At 34.8% G+C, this 20,808-nt stretch overlaps 1 protein-coding gene across 2 annotated transcripts in view; it reads right to left on the minus strand.

Moving 5' to 3' along the window:
• Positions 1-20,808, minus strand: part of LOC136026140 (uncharacterized) — a 76,653-nt gene that overhangs the window by 41,635 nt on the left and 14,210 nt on the right. Inside the window, exon 1 of one of the 2 annotated variants that reach the window (XM_065702440.1) lies at positions 17,410-19,314. The exons of the other annotated variant lie outside the window; for it this stretch is intronic. Within the exon in view, the coding sequence (XP_065558512.1) occupies positions 17,410-17,429 (20 nt within the window). The 5' untranslated portion in view covers positions 17,430-19,314. Of the gene's footprint in view, positions 1-17,409; positions 19,315-20,808 lie in introns of those variants that run through there. 2 annotated transcript variants of the gene reach the window in all.

A 20,808-nucleotide genomic window follows, 5' to 3' on the forward strand; every position in this document is an offset into this window, starting at 1 on the left:
AATTCTTTAAGAATGACCCCTGAATAAGAAAGGCCGTAGAATAAATAGTTGAAATTACTAAAAATACTTTAGCTTAAAGAGGAAGATATTTATCTCCTCCTAAATACCTCGCTCTTTATGCTAAAGTATTTTTAGAGCCCCTCATATGCGTAACAATCTCTGTTCGTTTTAAGTTTTAATGCTACACCTTACTTTCAGTTGAAAAAACTTTTTTATGTTTATTTTTTCATCGTTTTTTTATTAATACTAGAAAATCCTGCGCCCTTTCCATTGAATTTCTCTTCCCCCATGACACATTCCTCCGAAGTAAGATCCTTCCACATAGCCCCCTCTCCTCAACCCCACCCTGAAACCAAAAAATCCCCCTGAAAACGTCTGTAGACTTCCCAATAACCATTACTGTATGTAAACACAGGACAAAGTTTGTAACTTGCAGCCCCTACCCCAGGGACTTTGGGGGAGTGAGTCATTCCAAAGATATAATTATTATGATTTTCGATTATGCGGAACAAAATGGCTATCTAAAAATTTTGATCCGTTGCCTTTTCGAAAAAATGAGCGTTGGAGGGGGCCTAGGTGCCCTCCAATTTTTTTGGCCACTTAGAAAGGGCACTAGAACTTTTCATTGTAGTTAGAATGAGCCCTCTTGCAAGATTCTAGGACCACTTGGTCGATACGATGACCCCTGGGAAAAAAACAAATAAACACGCAACCTTGATCTGTTTTCTGGCAAAAAAAAAATGAAATTCCACATTTTTGTAGATGGGAGCTTGAAATTTTGTTAAAGGGTTCTATGATACGCTGAATGCGATGGTGTGACTTTCGTTAAGATTCTTTGACTTTTAGGGGGGTGTTTCCCCCTATTTTCCAAAATAAGGCAAATTTTCTCAGGGTCGTAGCTTTTGATGACAAAGACTAAATTTGATGAAACTTATATATTTAGAATCAGCATGAAAATTCGATTCCTTTAATGTAGAGTTTTTTAGAGTTTTGTTTACTATTGAGCCGGGTCGCTCCTTACTACAGTTCGTTACCACGAACTGTTTGATACAAGTTTTAAAATGGTTTCAGCTACAATCACATCGCGCATTTTATCGTTGGTATTATTGGATTTATTGACTATATCTGTTGGTATACGATCAATGGTAGTAATAGTGTTCATGTGTGCTTTGTTTTTCGTCAATTTATCTTTATACTTAATTGTTACATTGTCTGCCAATGCCCTTTTAATTTTGGTTTCTATTTCACTGTCCATTACCACATTGTTTTTAAATAGTTTGCAGCTTTGGCACATAAACAAGATATGCATTATGACATTACTGCAGCAATTAGCCTTTCTTTTTCCTTTTTCTTTCATTTGAATGCTAATACCAGAAACATGGCGATGGGATTTGTCAACGGGTAACGTGTTACCACCAATAGTAGCAAGAAGCTGACCTTAGTCATAAACTAATAGTTTCATGCTTGCATTATCTTTCAGCACTAACTTCTCTAGAAGTGCTACTCTCGCATATCCACCATCATAAAAGTCAACATTTATCATAATCTTTATCATTAACCTTTGTCAAAATCATCATAATCTTTTTGGTACTCCAAAGAAATTTAATTTCTCAGTGCCATGACAACGCACGCACCCATTTCCAATAAGATTTCCATTATTGCTTGTCTCATCATTCAAATATTTGTCTTTGTCAGCATTCAATACAATGATAACATTATTATGTGGACATACTTTCTTTGAATATCTTCGCTTAAAAAAAAAAAAAAATGATGCTAGTGCTTATCCTTCTAGTGAACTATCCTTTCTAGTTGATATTGATCAAAACATACAATAAACCATCTATCCTTGACGACAAGCCACACAGTACTACAGGGGCGACCGTGTTCATGTTCATATGTTCACAAGATTACATGTCATTCTAAGACACTGAAAAAAAAGTTTAAAAAGTCCCAAACAAAAAGTTGAGAAAAATTCCAAGTAAAAAAAAGTTAAAAGTTCAAAAAATTCCCAAGTTCTCAGAAATAGGGGGTAGGCAAAAAGTTTGGGAAGGTGTTCGGGCAGGCCCATGGAGGTGGGACATGGATAACCGTAAGTTCCCTCTAAAAAAATCCTTTAGCAAATGATTCATTGGGGAACATATCTTCGCCGGTTACTATACCCAAGCGCGGGATAAGACCAGTTTCATTCAATCCCAAATAATTCATATAGTTAAATCTTCAAGACACGTATTTCAACTTTTCCTTGCTAATTATGTCCTGACAGGAATACGCAAATGAGATGGCGACTGGATTAAGCTAATGTTCCAATGAAGTAGGTATTGAAAGTAGGTTAATAGCCCAAATGTGGGTAATCGTTAGAGCCCAAATAAGGGTGTAAGCCCTGGACTTCGTATAGCTGTGCTACTGTTTTTGGACCTTTTAACTCTGATGAATCAAAGGCTAAAAATTTTCATAGGGTATCCTTGGAGAAAAAAGGGGCATGGGAAGGAGGCTAGTTGCCTTTCAATGTCCACGGTCATTTAAGCACTAAAACTTTTAAGTTCTATTTAACCAAGCAGTTAGTGGTATCGAAGTAAGGAATAACTTGGCCCAATAGCAACCAAAACTAAAAAAAAGAAGTTTTTGATACCGGCCAATACCGAAAAAGAATGGACTTTTTATGCTGATTCCGAATATATAAAGTTCATTAAGTTTAATGCTATGCTATCCAAAGTAAAAGCTTGTGAAAATTTGTCTGATTCTCGAAAAAGGAGAAAAAACCCTAAAAAGTCAGGTGATCTTATTTAAAACCACACCATCAGATTTAGTTTTTAAGAGAACTTTGATGCAAAGATTTCAAGATCCTCTCTACTAAAATGAGGAATTTTGTATTATTTACCAGAAGAAAGATCATTTGCCACAATTCTGTTTTTTAAAACAATTAAAAGCTTTAGCGTAAAGAGCGAGGGATTGCGGAGGGGACAACCAATTTCATATACGGAGTAATTTCTGTTCGTTTTAAGTTTTAATGTCACTCCTAACACTATGTTAAAAAAAATACTTTTTTCATTTAATTTCTGACCGTTTTTGAATTAATGCATGTTTGATTTTGGCTCTCCGCACATAAATTATTAACATGAAATTCGCATATTAATTCTTTTTTTGGGGTAAATGGCTTTCTCTTAGTTTTGATCAGACAATTTTGAGAAATAAGGGGTGGGGAAGGAGGCCTAGTTGCCGTTCAATTTTTCGGTTACTTAAAAAGGCAACTAGAACTTTTAATTTTTAACGAACGTTATTATTAGTAAAAAATATACGTAACTTAAGAATTAACTTACGTAACAAACTTTTATATTCTTATATTTTTATTATGCATATGAGGGGGTTTGTACCCTCGTTAATACCTCGCTTTTTACACTAAATCTCAGGATTTGTCCCAATTCGTTAAGAATGACTCCTGAATCAGAAAGGCCGTAGAATAAATAGTTGAAATTACTAAAAATACTTTAGCATAAAGAGCGAGGTATTTATCTCCTCCTAAATACCTCGCTCTTTATACTAAAGTATTTTTAGACCCCCTCATATGTGTAATAATCTCTGTTCATTTTAAGTTTTAATGCCACTCCTTATTTTCAATTGAAAAAACGTTTAATTTTCATTGTTTTTTTTTTATATATAATAATGCTAGAAAATCCCGCAACCTTTTCATTGAATTTCTCTTCCCCCATGACATATTCCTCCAAGGAAAGATCCTCTGACATAGCCTCCTCCCCTCAACCCCACCCCAAACCAAAATAATCCCGCTGAAAACGTCTGTACACTTCCCAATAACCATTACTGTATGTAAACACTGGTCAAAGTTTGTGACTTGCAGCCCCTCCCCCAAGGACTGTGGGGAGTAAGTCATCCCCAAAGACATAGTAATTATGGTTTTTGACTATGCAGAACAAAATGGCTATCTCAAAATTTTGATCCGTCGACTTTGGGAAAAAAATGAGCGTGGGAGGGGGCCTAGCTGCCCTTAAATTTTTTGGTCACTTAAATAGGGTACTAGAACTTTTCATTTCCGTTAGGATGAGCCCTCTTGCCACATTCTAGGACCACTTGGTCGATACGATGACCCCTCGGGTAAAAAAACAAATAAACACGCACCCGTGATCTGTCTTCTGGCAAAAAAATACGAAATTCCACATTTTGTAGATAGGAGCTTGAAATTTTTGCTATTGGGTTCTCTGATACGCTTAATGCAATGGTGTGATTTTTGCTGTGATTTAAGAGTCTATGACTTTTAGGGGATCTTTGTTCTCCAAAATAAGGTAAATTTTTTTCAGGCTCGTAACTTTTGATGACAAAGACTAAATTTGATGAAACTATATATTTAAAATCAGCATGAAAATTTGATTTTTTGATGTATCTTTTAGCATCAAAATTCCGTTTTTTTTTAGTTTCGTTTACTATTGAGCTGGGTGGCTCTTTACTACAAATTCGTTACCACGAACTGTTTGAAATATCTATGTTATCCATAGTTATTTCAACATCTTGATATTTTGTAATAGCGAACCCGTTTACCAGCTAATTCTGGTCTATGAAAGAATCTAAAAGTGGCCTATTTGTATTGTTAATAATATTTCAAAATGATAACATTTGGTATCACTATAAAAAAAATACCTTGATGTTAAAAGCTCAGTACTTAAGATGATCAACCCAGTGACGGCGGCTAATGATTAGCTATTATCATAAATAAAGAGCACGAGCAGGTTTATGATGCATAGCATATGTTGCAGGTTATTGTTTTCATAGTGTGCTTGACTGTCCCTGAAAATGTAGCAATTGCAACTTCAAATTATTTTCAATCTGTTGCGACTTTGTACGTCCTTTAATAACTGAAGAAAATTACTTACCGGCAATACGGACCACATAAGAAAGTAGGCTAAAGTATATTGAAATACTAAGTTTGCTCATAAGACACATTAAAATTACAACTTGGCGTAGCATAAAAGTTTTAGTAATATGACAAGCCAGGCAACTTCGTGCGAGTAGTACACAGAAAAGCATAAAGCCAACATGACAAAACGCACGAGCGATGATAGCAAGGTCAGTTATTTAAAAATGGAAAGATGTTCCTCCTCATTGAAAGTAAAGCTAATAGCTGTTTCACATTACCATTCTGTAATGTAACTTACTTAATATGGCGGAGCAAAATGGTTTAAGATTGGTCAGTTAAAACTATTCGCCAAGAAGAACAAGCTCACATTCTTAACGATGAAAATTTGCGATTGGCTCATAGCGCAAGGCAAATCTCAATGTTAGTAAAATCTCATTCTGAATGGACCTTTACAAGCTTTGGTGTGGTGCATCAATTATTTGGTTATCATATTTTTTCTAAGCTTGGAGTCACAAAAATCATTCCTAATTCCCCAAAATAAGCAATATAGCTATGCATTAACAAAATTGAATGTTACATCTATTTTACAGGAGTGACTCGCACAGAGGATAAGGTAATAATTTGTTTTTTCCATTAGGACTCTACGACAAAAACCCACTGAGTTGCACGGGGCAGCACTGTTTTTATTTTCACACAATTTATTTATACTCCTAATGTAACTTTTGCTTGGACGTGTAATTTTAGCTGCAATTATTCACAAGTTCAGGTTCTGCAGAATAAGGCTGAAAGGTAGGAATGGCCATGATCTTGTTACGACCGAATCAGTTTTAAGGAAGTTCAATATTTGTAGGATTGATGAAACAAGAGATTGTCATATAAGAGTATGGTATTAATTGTTTCGATGCCATCGTACCAGATTTTTTTTTAAGTGTTTCTTAAACCTATTTCGTTTCGTCATGATTATTCGACTGAACCATAGGAGGGCTGCTAGTTTAACAAATGAGCTATGGAACCCAACAAGAGCAAGTCCTATGACCAGACACACAGGCCTGTCTGTCTAGAAGTCGTTTCTAGGCACTGTTCGTCACACTAAGAGTGCACTGTAGCTTAAAAACTGTATTAATTTTTTTTTTGAGGAACTTTATAATGCTAATGAATCGAGAGAATGTTTTTCTTATAATTTGACTTCTATATTCGTTTAAATTTAATTTGTTCTCTCTATTATTATTTTTTTAGTATTGGTAAGTGAATTGGCATGAATGGTATTGAACCGGTCACTTTTCAGGGATTTATTTTTCGCTTTTATGTGACTTGTGGTTATATTGAGTTTGTTTATGTTACTCGTTTTTAATAAACAAAACCGAGTTAAAATATTTAAATTGAATTAAATACCACAGTTACTCGAGGTCACATTCAAAAATAAATTTCGTAAAATTTTTTCACAACACAATTACTACGCTTTTGGGGCGAGCGTTTTTGACCATGGGCAAGGCTAATTTGAAAATGATCCCTTTCACTAATATAATATAATCCTATTGGACCAAATACCTTACTGCACCACGGTGGTTTGATACTCTGCTTGGCAACACATGGCCCGGAGTTCGATCCCTGACGCATCAAGGTTGGGCGACAAGCTTGCTACTTGTCGCTGTAAAAAAAAAAAACAAGTAACAGAAATGTCCATTCGACGTCCTATGCGCCAGCAATAGCCCAGGAAAATCTTTAGCACACGTTGCTAATGAATGTATTCATGTTATATTCAATTAAACAAATGGCATTTGGTTACTTAAAATAATTCCCACCAGCTTTCCTTACAAATTTGAACTTAATACCCTAAGCGGTTTTTGAGATATTGCATATATGCCCTATTGACAATCAGGATGAATTTAAATGTTTTTGATTTAGTTCAATACCTCCTTGAATATTTCCTGCTAATTCCTATTTAATACCCTCAGTCGTTTCAGACATAATGCAGATACGTCCTCTTGACAACCTGTCTGTACATAGCGTCTTTGATTAAGTTCAGTAGCCCTCTTAACAATCTCTGGAAGCATCAACTTAATGTTTCCCGAGATATTGTAGACACACCCTTATGGCAGCTTGGATACATAAAGCATGCTTTGATTTATTTCAACAAGCCCTGAAAGTCTTAACTTAATACCCTTGGCTGTTTCAGAGATTACGCAGATACGCCGTTTTGAAAACCTGCATGTGTATTGTGTCTCCTGATGCCGCCTAACATCCCCCTCAATATAACTACAAATTGCAACTTAATACTATTAGCCGTTTCTTAGGTATTACAAATACGCTCTTTTGACAACCTTAATTCACATATTGTCTTTAAGTCAGAGATGGTTTTAGGGGGGGATGCTTAGGGGTTCGTTCTTTACTAGTTTGCAGCTCTCGCTGAACCCATAACCATGTTTGATCGTGATTATTGATCTTATCAGACACAGGAAAAAGGCTTCTGTTTTTTCTTAGCTAGATATGGTGAAGAACGGACCATAGGCTACCAGGCAGCGGAATCACTCAAAAATGACACACCCAATATGGCATCATCTTGTACATGTATTTTATTTTTAGCATTATATTCTAGTACTAGCAAAAGCACGTAGATATAACAGTTTCCTTTCACACAAGTCATTAAACAGCTCTTTATGAAGTTCCAGTGCCCTAGCGGCAAAAAAAACAAAAAAAAACAAAGGCAAAAGATGATAAATTAGTGCTACCCATGCAAAGAAGTGATTTCCTCCTTGTTCACCGAGGGGGTTATAATTTTCCTCTATTAGTAATTTTCCTGTGATGTACTTTTTATTTCAATCCAATGCCATCTTTGAGGATTTTCAGGCTTTCAACATTTTATTATCAGCATTAATTGAAATAATTAAAATTTTCGAATAATTCCGAATAACTCCATAATTATTCCAAATAATAAACAATTCCAGTGCCCTGCTAGCGGCAAAGAAAATAAAAAGCAAAGGTAAAAGATGATAATTAGTGCTACCCATGCAAAAAAACAATTTTACTTGTTTTTCAAGGTGGGGGACTTGAAGTTTGGAGTTTTCGGCAATGGCAATTCCAATGATGTACTTTTTGTTTTGGCCGAACGCCATTTTCGAGGGGTTTCAGGCTATTTTTCAGAATTCCCTTAAATGTGTTTTCTAACCAAACTTTTGCATAATAGATGTCATTCTTATAGCAGCTAGAAATGGCGATTTTTTCTCACCAGATGTTTTTTAGCCCTTTTTAAGATTTTTGGCCACTATGCGCAATGGTTCGTTCTTTACTAGGTTGCAGCTGTCGTTGCAACTATGAGGGCTATTTTTCTATGACATAAATAAAGTATTTGATTGGATGATATTGCTGACATTTAATTGGGGATTACTTAAATATTCTTATATATCTGACTAATCACTACGTGGTATACCTGGTTACGAGTAAATAGTGTAAAATTTTCATACGACAAGTTTTCAGCAATATCTGTATCTGAATAGCTTTTTAGAAACTAAGTGTGGCTCGGAAAAATGGAGTCTACAAGATCCTGTGGAAAAAAAAACAGTCAGTTTACTTTATTAAAGACTAAAAGATTCTGAACACAAATAAATACATTTTTCTTTTAATTCGATATACCCATTTCGGAGCATATTCCGAAGAGATCCTATCCCTATTCCTGTGGGGAAAACCAAACCCTAATCTCTATGGTTTGTGAAAATATGGACAAGCAATAAAATCTTGGTCACTTTCTTCCTCAGAAAAATTGTTAAGAATTTAGGTCCAAAATATCATAGTCGATTGAAATAAAATTGGCAAAGCTGCGTCGCAAATTCGCAAGACATGTAAAACAGCTCATAACGCATGTTTCTGAATGTATATGCATTGAAAATTGAAACTAGTGATAACGCTTTCACATTCATAATCATAATTTTTGACATGAGTATGTTGAAGGGCTGAAAAGGGTTCAGAATATTAGTCTGTTGCTGTTGGTGATAGCAACACCCCCTTATTAAATAGTATTGTAAGACATTATTTCGTAATCCTCGTTATAAAGAGGGAAAAGTAGATATGCTAACCCCCACCACACCAGACAAGTTTTTTGCTTCTTGGGGTGGCTGTTAATATTGATGTTTTTTAAGTATAACAAATATCTCTCTCTCCCTCTCTTTCTCTCTCTCTCAAGAACATAAGAAAAACGAAAACGGCGTGAAAATATTCACGAAAAAAAATTGTTATTCTCACGTTGAATGTGAAAATATAGACGATCTACTGAATTTTCTTTAACTATATTTTTTCTTTAACGTATTCTTTTTCTTTAAACAGATTGAATAAACTTACAAGCAAAACTTGCTGTTAATATTGATGTTGTTTTAGTTATAACAAATCTCTCTCTCTCTCTAATCGGCAATGCTGAATCATAAATTCGTAAGAAATGCAAAACATCTCTTACCCACATTTCAGCATGAAATGTAGGCTAGGAGTGATTCCTGTTTCTGTAACGACCTTTGTCAAAGAGACGAAACTGCATGTTTCTGAATATATCTGCATTGAAACTAGCGGTAACGTATTCACATTCAAAATTACAATTTGTGACATGAGTATGTTGAAGGATTAAAGAGGGCTCAGAATATTAATCTGTTGGTGATACAAGACCACCTTATTAAATAGCATTGTAAGACATTATTTTGCAGTCCTCGTTATAAAGAGGGAAAATTAGATATGCTCACCCCCACCCCACCAGACAAGTTTTTTACTTCTTGGGGTAGCTGTTAATATTGATGTTGTTTTAGTTATAACAAATCTCTCTCTCTCTCTCTCTAATCGGCAATGCTGATATAAATTCGTAAGAAATGCAAAACATCTCTTACCCACATTTCTGCATGAAATGTAGGCTAGGAGTGATTCCTGTTTCTGTAACGACCTTTGTCAAAGAGACGAAACTGCATGTTTGTGAATATATCTGCATTGAAACTAGCGATAACGTATTCACATTCAAAATTACAATTTGTGACATGAGTATGTTGAAGGATTGAAGAGGGCTCAGAATATTAATCTGTTGGTGATAGCAAGACCACCTTATTAAATAGCATTGTAAGACATTATTTTGCAGTCCTCGTTATAAAGAGGGAAAATTAGATATGCTCACCCCCACCCCACCAGACAAGTTTTTTACTTCTTGGGGTAGCTGTTAATATTGATGTTGTTTTAGTTATAACAAATCTCTCTCTCTCTCTCTCCCTCTCTTTCTTTATCTCTCTCTCTTTAAAAATGCATAATAAATTTGTTTATACGCAGTTTTGATGTTTTTACGAGTTGGACAAAAATTTCATGAGGGGTTTAAACCCGGTACCCTGCTGGAAATAGAATTGGATTTGACTCAACTTGACAATTTAGACAGTGTGCTTGATGAGCTTGATTAATTTTTTATATTTAACAATAATAAAATAGTAGGCAAAGTGAAGAAGAATTGAGCGAAGCTAATCTAACACTGTAGGAGGGGCTAAAACCCTTAATGCATTCAAACCTCACCAAATATTTTTTTACTTAAAATGTAGCCTAGAAGGACATTGTTGAGAACAGATCGTTTTAACTAACCGTCATAGGGTTAACAATTTTAAAGAAAAACAAAGATCTTCTGTATCTAATTCATTTATCTATGCTCCTTATTTCAAAAATCCTCTATTTTGGCTAATTGCTCTAGGATGATGTATTAAGAAAGGAGATTGTATTGAAGGGCCTTTTCTGGACAAAATCATGGTTGTGAAGCTTAATGGTTTTAAGTCGAAGAGTTACTGAATGGCAAGCAAGATTACCTCATAAAAACCAATTAATTAATGTCAAAAGAGGCTCATTCCGTCATGGTATGTTTTCGGGAACAAAATTATCTGGTTCTTGGAGATTCAAATTAAGACCTAGCAATTTAATTAAAATGAAGAACAAAAGCTACTTCATAAGTTTTGTCAAACGAGAAAAGAGATAAAATAATAAAGAATTTGTGATTAACGAAGTTTTACTTCCTGGAAACGTGTAAAGAGTGAGGTTTTGAATATATTAGGATGGAGGAGGAGCATGTGTAGCTGTGTTGGGCTCAGGCAGTTGGTGCTTCAGAGAGTTGTTAGTGCTAGTAGTAGTAGAAACAATATATTCGAATATTTCGGCTATATATTCAACAGCCATCATCAGAGAAATACAACTTAAAACAAATAAAACTTGATGTGAAAGAATCACATCGATAAAATAAATTTTGACTAAAATTATAAATTATATTTTTTTTAGTCAAAGCTTAGTCACCTTACTTAGGTTCAGTCAAGACTGTTATTCATTCAAGCTGCCTGAATCTGCTAATCTTATATTTTCTTTGGGAGCACAATTAATAGGTCGTATAAACTTCGGAGAGGACACAAATGATTACAAATTGAAAGTTCTATTTCCTTTTAAAGAGTCAAAAGTAATCCGATGCTGATGATTCTAGTTCTTTCTTTTTCAGAGGCAGCGCTATAGAGTTGCCTACAGTAAAGGCCGTAAGGCTTCAATGTTATGTTATTTATTTATTTTTTTCCCAGAGGCACTTCATATGGAAGGGATGATCCCATAAACTTCGGAGGGGGCTCTTTCGAATGGAAATTGAGAGTTCCAGTTCCCTTTTACAGAGTCAAAAGTGATCAGAGGGCAACTAACTGCCCACGCCTTTTTTTCAGAATGCCTTTGATAAAAATTTTGAGATAGCCCCTTTGTTAAAAATAGCTCTGTTCGAGAGACATATAGTTTCAAACAGTTCGTGGTAACGAAGTAAGGAGCAATCCGGCTCAATAGTAACCAAAATTCTAAAAAATTGAATTTGATATCAATAGCTACATCAAAAGAATCGCATTTTAATGCTGATTTTAAATATATAAGTTTCATCAAGTTTAGTCTTACCCATCAAAAGTTACGAGCCTGGGAAAATTTGCCTTATTTAGGAAAATAGGGGGAAACACCCCCTAAAAGTCGTAGGATCTTAACGAAAATGACACCATCAGATTCAGCGTATCAGAGAACCCTACTGTAGAAGTTTCAAGCTCCTATCTACAAAAATGTGGAATTTTGCATTTTTTGCCAGAAGACAAATCACGGGTGCGTGTTTATTTGTTTTTTTTGTTTTTTTGTTTTTTTTTCTTTCCCCAGGGGTCATCGTATCGACCAAGTGGTCCTAGAATGTCGCAAGAGGGCTCATTCTAACGAAAATGAAAAGTTCTAGTGCCCTTTTTAAGTGACCAAAAAAATTGGAGGGCATCTAGGCCCCCTCCCACGCTCATTTTTTTCCCAAAGTCAACGGATCAAAATTTTGAGATAGCCATTTTGTTCACCATAGTCGAAAATCATAATAACTATGTATTTGGGGGTGACTTATTCCCCCACAGTTCCTGGGGGAGGGGCTGCAAGTTACAAACTTCAACCAGTTTTTACATATAATAATGGTTATTGGGAAGTGTACAGACGTTTTCAGGGGGATTTTTTTGGTTTTGAGGGTAGGGTTGAGGGAGGGGGCTATGTGGGAGGATCTTTCCTTGGAGAAATATGCCATGGGGGAAAAAATTCAATGAAAAGGGCGCAGGACGAATCTGGTCACGTTAGAAAAAAACGTCAAATTCAGAGCTTAATATACATTGCTGGGTGTTCGGAGCCTCTCTATTATGGAGTATAATTTGAAAATAACAAAACTATACGAGCGATAAAACATATATACCACAACCATAGCTCAACTAACGAAAGAACTGCTAAGAGAACACAACTATAAAGCGAAAACAGGTGAAAACTAACGGGAAAATAAACGAACTAAGAGGTGGAAGGGGCCCAGAGAAAAAATATAATCCTTTTTCAATTTTGAGCCTAACTTCCGCAAAGGAGTAATAATGTCAGAAGCCCCGAAATACCGAATTATTTTCTTTTCAAACAGTTCGTGGTAAAGAACTGTAGTAAGGGGCGACCCGGCTCAATAGTAAACGGAACTATAAAAACGGAATTTTGATGCTAAAAGATACATCAAAAGAATCGAATTTTCACGCTGATTCTAAATATATAAGTTCCAATTAATTTAGTCTTTGTCATCAAAAGTTACGAGCCTGAGAAAATTTGCCCTATTTTGGAAAAAAGGGGGAAACATCCCCTAAAAGTCATAGAATCTTAACGAAAATCACACTATCGCATTCGGCATATCAGAGAACTCTATAGCGAAAATTTCAAGCTCCTATCTAAAAAAATGTGGAATTTCATATTTTTTGCCAGAAGACAAATCACGGGTGCGTGTTTATTTGTTTGTTTGTTGTTGTTTTTTTCTTTTCCCCAGGGGTCATCGTATCGACCAGGTGGTCTTAGAGTGTCGCAAGAGGGCTCATTCTTACGGAAATGAAAAGTTCTAGTGCCCTTTTAAGTAATAAAAAAATTGGAGGGCAAATAGGCCCCCTCCCACGCTATTTTTTTCCAAAAGTCAACAGATTAAAATTTTAAGATAGCCATTTTGTTCCGCATAGTCGAAAACCATAATAACTATGTCTTTGGGAATGACTTACTCCCCCACAATTCCTGGGGGAGGGGTTGCAAGTTACAAACTTTGACCAGTGTTTACGTATAGTAATGGTTATTGGGAAGTGTACAGACGTTTTAGCAAAAAAAAAATTAATATACTAATTTCATTTCAATAATTTATGTGCGGAGAGCCAAAATCAAACATGCATTAATTCAAAAACGTTCAGAAATTAAATAAAAAAAACTAGTTTTTTTAACTGAAAGTAAGGAGCGACATTAAAACTTAAAACAAACAGAAATTACTCCGTATATGAAATGGGTTGTCCCCTCCGCAGTCCCTCGCTCTTTACGCTAAAGTTTGACTCTTTGCCACAATTCTACTTTTTAAAACAATTAAAAACTTTAACGTAAAGAGCGAGGGACTGCGGAGGGGACAACCCATTTCATATACGGAGTAATTTCTGTTCGTTTTAAGTTTTAATGTCGCTCCTTACTTTCAGTTAAAAAAACTAGTTTTTTTTATTTAATTCAATAAAGTATAAATGACGTAGTTGGTTTTAGACTTTTACAGTGAGAGATGAAGGTAAAACCTAAACTCTTGTTTGTAGTGAGTTTTGTTTGTTTCTAACTCGATTTGTTATATTCAATTGAAATTTTACTCGTTTCAAGATCTGTTCATTCATTTATTTTAGTACCTATTGTATGTTTGCTACGATTGATTATTTAATTTCTGTTCGTTTTAGGTTTCATTTATAACAAAATGTTTTTCTTCGTTTTAAGCTTGATTTGTACATGAAATTTACGTTTCACTCGTTTTAAGATTTATTCATTCATTTATATTAGTATTGTAGGTTTCTATTTCTTCTGATCTTAAGTTTAATATGGCCTTTACGTTTCTTTAAGAAACTTCTTTTTCGGAAAGTTTTTTTTAATGAATTTCTAAATCAACAGCCTTTGTATATTAGCAGTCGTTCTTAAAGAATTAGGACAAAAAGGCTAATTTCACAGATAGACCGGCGTGTTAAGGACGAGAGAGCCCCCTCGAGAAAACTGTCTTTGCCCCTCCCCCTCATATCTGGGAATTGACGCGATAGTTTGAAAGAATCTAACTTCAGAACGACTACCTCAATATAAATGTAACACGCAAGGTTAGTCCAGACGAAGTAAAAAAGATGGATAGAAATATAATTCTTTAGTGATTTTAAAACAAAACAGATTATTTCATACATTTATCTTCCTCTCACAGCCATATCCAAGACTATCTTTTGGAGGGGATTATAAAAAAAAACTTTGAAAAACACATAACATTTGTTTTTATTCATTTTTGTTACGTTTGTACGAATCGGACATTTTTTAGAGGGCGGATATAATGCATAATTATTGTGCATTCCAGGTTTTGGAGCATATCCCCTCCCCATTTTTCCACCCTCTCCTAGATTTCGAAAGGTACCATTTGGGATATTTTCTTTGAAAAACACTTTTTTTTGTATTTTTATCACAAAAATAAAAAAAATGTTTATCCCCTCAGATGTTGAACAAAAATTTCTCCCCCTCATTTAAATATTTATGAATTGACGCCACTGCGTCTGGCATGACTGCCTCTGAACCTGGGAAAATCAAAACAAAGCTTTTCGATAATTTTAAATCGATTGACAATCTCGGAATTTTGAAGTTTTTCGCCACTCAGTTTTCTGCCACAAAATGGCAGAAAAGCGACTTTTGCAACGGCACTAATTTCTAGCTATTTTAAAAGGGCACTAGAAATTTTAATTTTTGTTTGTATAATCCGTTTCCCAATTTCCTAGGACCACTGATTCAATATGAATACCCCTGGGAAAAATAAAACAAACAAATGAACACGTATATGTGACCTTCTTTCCGTGATCTTCTGAAAGAAATTAAATAAAAAAAACTAGTTTTTTTAACTGAAAGTAAGGAGCGACATTAAAACTTAAAACGAACAGAAATTACTCCGTATATGAAATGGATTGTCCCCTCCGCAGTCCCACGCTCTTTACGCTAAAGTTTGACTCTTTGCCACAATTCTACTTTTTAAAACAACTAAAAACTTTAGCGTAAAGAGCGTGGGACTGCGGAGGGGACAACCCATTTCATATACGGAGTAATTTCTGTTCGTTTTAAGTTTTAATGTCGCTCCTTACTTTCAGTTAAAAAAACTAGTTTTTTTTATTTAATTTCTGAACGTTTTTGAATTAATGCATGTTTGATTTTGGCTCTCCGCACATAAATTATTGAAATGAAATTAGTATATTAATTTTTTTTTTGGCTAAATGGCTTTCTCTTAGTTTTGATCAGACGATTTTGAAAAATAAGGGGTGGGGAAGGAGGCCTAGCTGCCCTCCAATTTTTCGGTTACTTAAAAAGGCTACTAGAACTTTTAATATTCAACGAACGTTTTTATTAGTAAAAAATATACGTAACTTAAGAATTAACTTACGTAACAAACTTTTATATTCTTATATTTTTATTATGTGTACGAGGGGGTTTGTACCCTCGTTAATACCTCGCTCTTTACACTAAATCGTAAGTTTTGTTCCAATTCTTAAAAATGACCCCTGAATCAAATAGGCCGTAGAATAAATAGTTGAAATCACTAAAAATATTTTAGCATAAAGAGTGAGGTATTTATCTCCTCCTAAATACCTCGCTCTTTATGCTAAAGTATTTTTAGAACCCTTCATATGCGTAATAATCTCTGTTTGTTTTAAATTTCAATGCTATTCCTTACTTTCATTTGAAAAAACGTTTTCATGTTTATTTTTTCATTGTTTTTTTTTTATAGTAATGCTAGAAAATCCTGCGCCCTTTTCATTGAATTTTTCCCCCATGGCATATTTCTCCAAGGAAAGATCCTCCCACATATCCCCCTCCCTCAACCCTACCCCCAAAACAAAAAAAAAACCCCTGAAAACGTCTGTACACTTCCCAATAACCATTATTATATGTAAACACTGGTTGAAGTTTGTAACTTGCAACCCCTCCCCCAGGGACTGTGGGGGAGTAAGTCATCCCCAAAAACATAGTTATTAAGATTTTCGACTATGCCAAACAAAATGGCTATCTCAAAATTTTGATCCGTTGACTTTGGGAAAAAATAAGCGTGGGAGGGGGCCTAGATGCCCTCCAATTTGTTTGGTCACTTAAAAAGGGCACTAGAACTTTTCATTTCCGTTAGAATGAGCCCTCTTGCGACATTCTAGGACCACTTGGTCGATACGATGACCCCTGGGAAAAAAAAACAAAAAAAAACAAAAAAAAAAAAAACAAATAAACAAGCACCCGTGATTTGTCTTCTGGCAAAAAATGCAAAATTCCACATTTTTGTAGATAGGAGCTTGAAACTTCTACAGTAGGGTTCTCTGATACGCTGAATCTGATGGTGTCATTTTCGTTAAGATCCTACGACTTTTAGGGGGTGTTTCCCCCTATTTTCCTAAATAAGGCAAATTTTCCCAGGCTCGTAACTTTTGATGGGTAAGACTAAACTTGATGAAACTTATATATTTAAAATCAGCATTAAAATTCGATTCTTTTGATGTAGCTATTTATATCAAAATTCAATTTTTTAGAGTTTTGGTTACTATTGAGCCGGATCGCTCCTTACTACAGTTCGTTACCACGAACTGTTTGAAAAAAAAAACACGAAAATCTATATTTTGTATATGGGAGCTTGAAAACTCTATCGTATGATTCCATAATTTGCAAAATTTAAATGTGTAACATTCCTCAAAATCACCTGCCTTATCGGGTGTTTTTTTCTCTTTTTCGAAAATCAGTCAAATTGTCTCAGGTTTCTTAGTATTTAGTTGGTAACTTTAAACTTGGTGAATTTTGTAGAAAAATTTTATTCTTTTATATATGTGCTGTTATATCCCTTTTTTAGAGTCTTGATTCAGATTAGCGCAGATCACTTCTTACATACGGTTCCCTACCATGAACTGTTTGAAAGACAATGACCTGGATGAGTTTGAAGCCTCAGAGTTTATATGCTGTTATTAGTTTACATACAGAGCCTATATACTTACATCTTATCTCTTTCGTGCATTTCCGAAGTTCAGTCTCATTTTTATTTCATTTTACCTTCAGTACCGGTTCTCTTATGCGCCACCGGAGCCACAAATTCATTTAGAGTTATAACTAAGAAAGACAGCATACAGCCCTTCCCAAGACCACACTGAAGAAAAAGAAATAAATAAACCAATCGAAAATTGAATTTGCCACGAAAGCTATGCAACAAAGTTTCACTAACTCGGGTTAAATTTACTTAACCCCTTGTCATAACCATACTAAGCGTTTATAATAAACGAATCGCCCATATCGTAAATACTGCAATACGGTTAAATATGCGAACCCCTTGTCAAAACCATAGAGAACGATGAGAATAGAAGAATCATTCGTATAAATTAGGATAGCTCATATCCCTTACAAACCCACTAAAAGCTGTTAAAATAATAAAAGAAATTTTTTCCACGTCAGTGATCACTGCATCTCGCGTTCTTTGATTACGGGTTTCTTTCACATGAGCACACAATTACGCGGACTGGTGCTCACTATTAGATGCGTCATGAAATCTACAGACGTTAAAATTTGGCCATAAAATCACTTTTGCCTTTATGTTGGCTTAACTGAAATTTCAGCTTTATACTGAAATAAGTTTTGCGTTTGGCTGTTATGAAATAAGATAATGAAAGGAGAGAGCCACGTTAAACTTAAAAAGAGCATAAATCATCTTACGAATTAGGGGCTAATATTCCCTTCAGCCCCCTTGTTTTTCTGGTGAAGTTTGACTCGTGTTTTTTCTGAAAGCATTAAAAGAAGCTGCGAAAATATTCATTTTGTAATCGCGCGTGTTTTATTGGGTTTACCGGTTGCCTTTCAATATATTTGAAAGGACAGATGTCTTAGTTCAACCCAATACAAATGGGGTTATCATTCCAGAAATGGGTCCTTTCGTACTCCAAGTGCTATGAAAACAAAACTGAATTTATCACGTCTTGCTTCTGAATCTATCCGTCTCATGTCGCTCAATTTTCATTTGAACAAACTCACTCCAAGTATTATGAAAAATTTGAATTTTTATCTTTTTTTGTTTTTGAATCTATCATTCTCATGTCACTAAATTTTCATTTGAACAAACTCAGTTTAAAAATTTTGCTTCAGTTCCTTTCTATATCACGTTCTATGAGGGTGGTACCATCACTTAATTCCTCATTCTCCTCACTAAAGTTTATATTCTGTTTAACAAATGCCTCGACAATGATATTGGTCAGTTAAATTTAGTTATCGGACTGGTAATTCGGGAGCATGCCAGTTTTAATTTTTGTAAATAGTCAGAGAGTGATCTGCTCAATTTCCAAAATGACCCAGAAAGGAGCTTTTCAACTTCGAATTGCCTTCTTGTCAGTTTCAATTTTGAGATTGAAGTTTCAAATTCGAACTGGCACAGTGTTTTTTCATGGACGTGAAATCTAACCTTAACGGTGTATCTGCTGTAAAGTTTACTGACGTTTCTAAGAGCTCAGATTTTCTATGAAAAAACAAGGGAAAACTTATGGCTTTGATGGTTCTACCGACAGAGTTGCCACCCAGTGAGGAAAAATCACTAGGTTTTAGTGATTTGTTGGTTGATTTAGTGATTTTCTTCAGTAATTTAGTGATTTATGAGCTGATTTAGGGATTTTTTGCTTAGGCAATATAAAAATTGCTAGAAATAGTACTGAATCACTAGGGGGTGGCAACCCTATATACAGTTCACAGTTGACTGACAACTTCAAAAACCAGATAAGTACTGGCAACTTTTCATTCCAAGAAAACTACTATGCTGTCCGCGTTAATTATTTTTACTACTGTCCTTGACGGATTATTACAGGATATGAAAGAGTACAATTATTGCTTTTTCGAAAAGCGAAAATTATCCTTGAAACGTAGAAAAAAATGTTAAAAAAGTGAAAATGTAATTAAGAAAACCTTACTTGACCAGAAGCATAATATGTCTGTCAATAAGCAACCAGTTTTAAATTGTAATATGTCAAGTAAAAAAAACTCTCATGGCTGACCACAATATTTTGAAATGTGAGAATAAATGCGCATAATCTAAAAATTCTGATTGTATTTACGAAGTTTTTTTACTGTTATACATGGAAAGCTATCATTAGGTATTTGAAGATTCTGAGGCAAGCGATAGACTTCAAGATACTATATCGGGATAGGTCAAACACATCGAGCACTGGCTTAATTCCCCATATTAATTCTCGGCTACTCTCTGTATTTGTTATGGTTTTGAGCAAAATATATTACCTGTAGTTATAACTCTCAGTACTGGTTCGTGATTTTTTCGAGATCATTGGATACCATTTTCCTGATTTACTCAATTTCAAACACTTTACGTACGACAATGCTCCCTCTAAACTCCTGACTCTGGTTTCAAGATATATTATTATACATCATGCATGAAAACACTTTTAAAGTTTTATATAAGCTAGAAAATATGATTTTTGATGATAGACTTTCCAATTTGTATAATTTATAATCTCGAAAAACCAATCTTAACACACTCTATACAGCTTTAGTTTTAAAAATACAGACTATGCTTCAATCATGTATCACCTATTTATGATAAACCACTAAAGCATCATCTTCATTAATTAGTGCCTCTTCCTTCCAAATAAGATCAACCATAATCATGTATAAATATATTCATTCGTACCTTTACGTCGGAATGGGTTTTGGAAGAGGCGAGGGGAATAACTTAAGAAAAAAACAGACTTGAATCATGACATATACAAAGCAGTAGAGATCCTAATAATATTAAGATTTATCGATGCAAGAGATCAAAGACACCCTCCCCCCGTACGGACCTGCCGTTTCATATTAACCATATATAGGGGATAAATCCCGTCGGTAAAAATAATCCAGGTATAATTTTTAGCAGAGAAAAATCTTTAAAACCCTCTTTTGTTGAAACTAATTTCTTAGCAATTTCACTTTTTATGGTCGAGTGGAAAGATCCACTTCTGTTTAAAAGTATTCGTACCCTGGACGTAATAAAACGGTAATTCATCGTCTTTTCCTCTTTCCGTTTCCGTTTTCACATTAAACATATATAGAGGATAAATCCCGTCGGTAAAAATAGCCCTGTCATAATTTTTAGCACAGAAAAATCTTTAAAACCCATTTTTGTTGAAACTAATTTCTTAGCAATTTCACTTTATATGGTCGAGTGGAAAGGTCCATTGCTGTTCAAAAGTGTTCGCATCTTGGACGTAATAAAACGGTAATAAGTCGTCTTTTCCGCTTTTGTAAAAAGTATCCTTTAAATCTGAAATCCTCCCCTAAAAATTTTCGGGTCAGAAATTTTTATGTGACGTGTTTTATCACCAATTTGAACACAATTTATGCAAAGGATATCTGTTCATGCTGTTACT

This window comes from Artemia franciscana, chromosome 4 (genome assembly GCF_032884065.1).
Source record: "Artemia franciscana chromosome 4, ASM3288406v1, whole genome shotgun sequence".
In the NCBI taxonomy this organism is placed as follows: Eukaryota; Metazoa; Arthropoda; class Branchiopoda; order Anostraca; family Artemiidae; genus Artemia; species Artemia franciscana.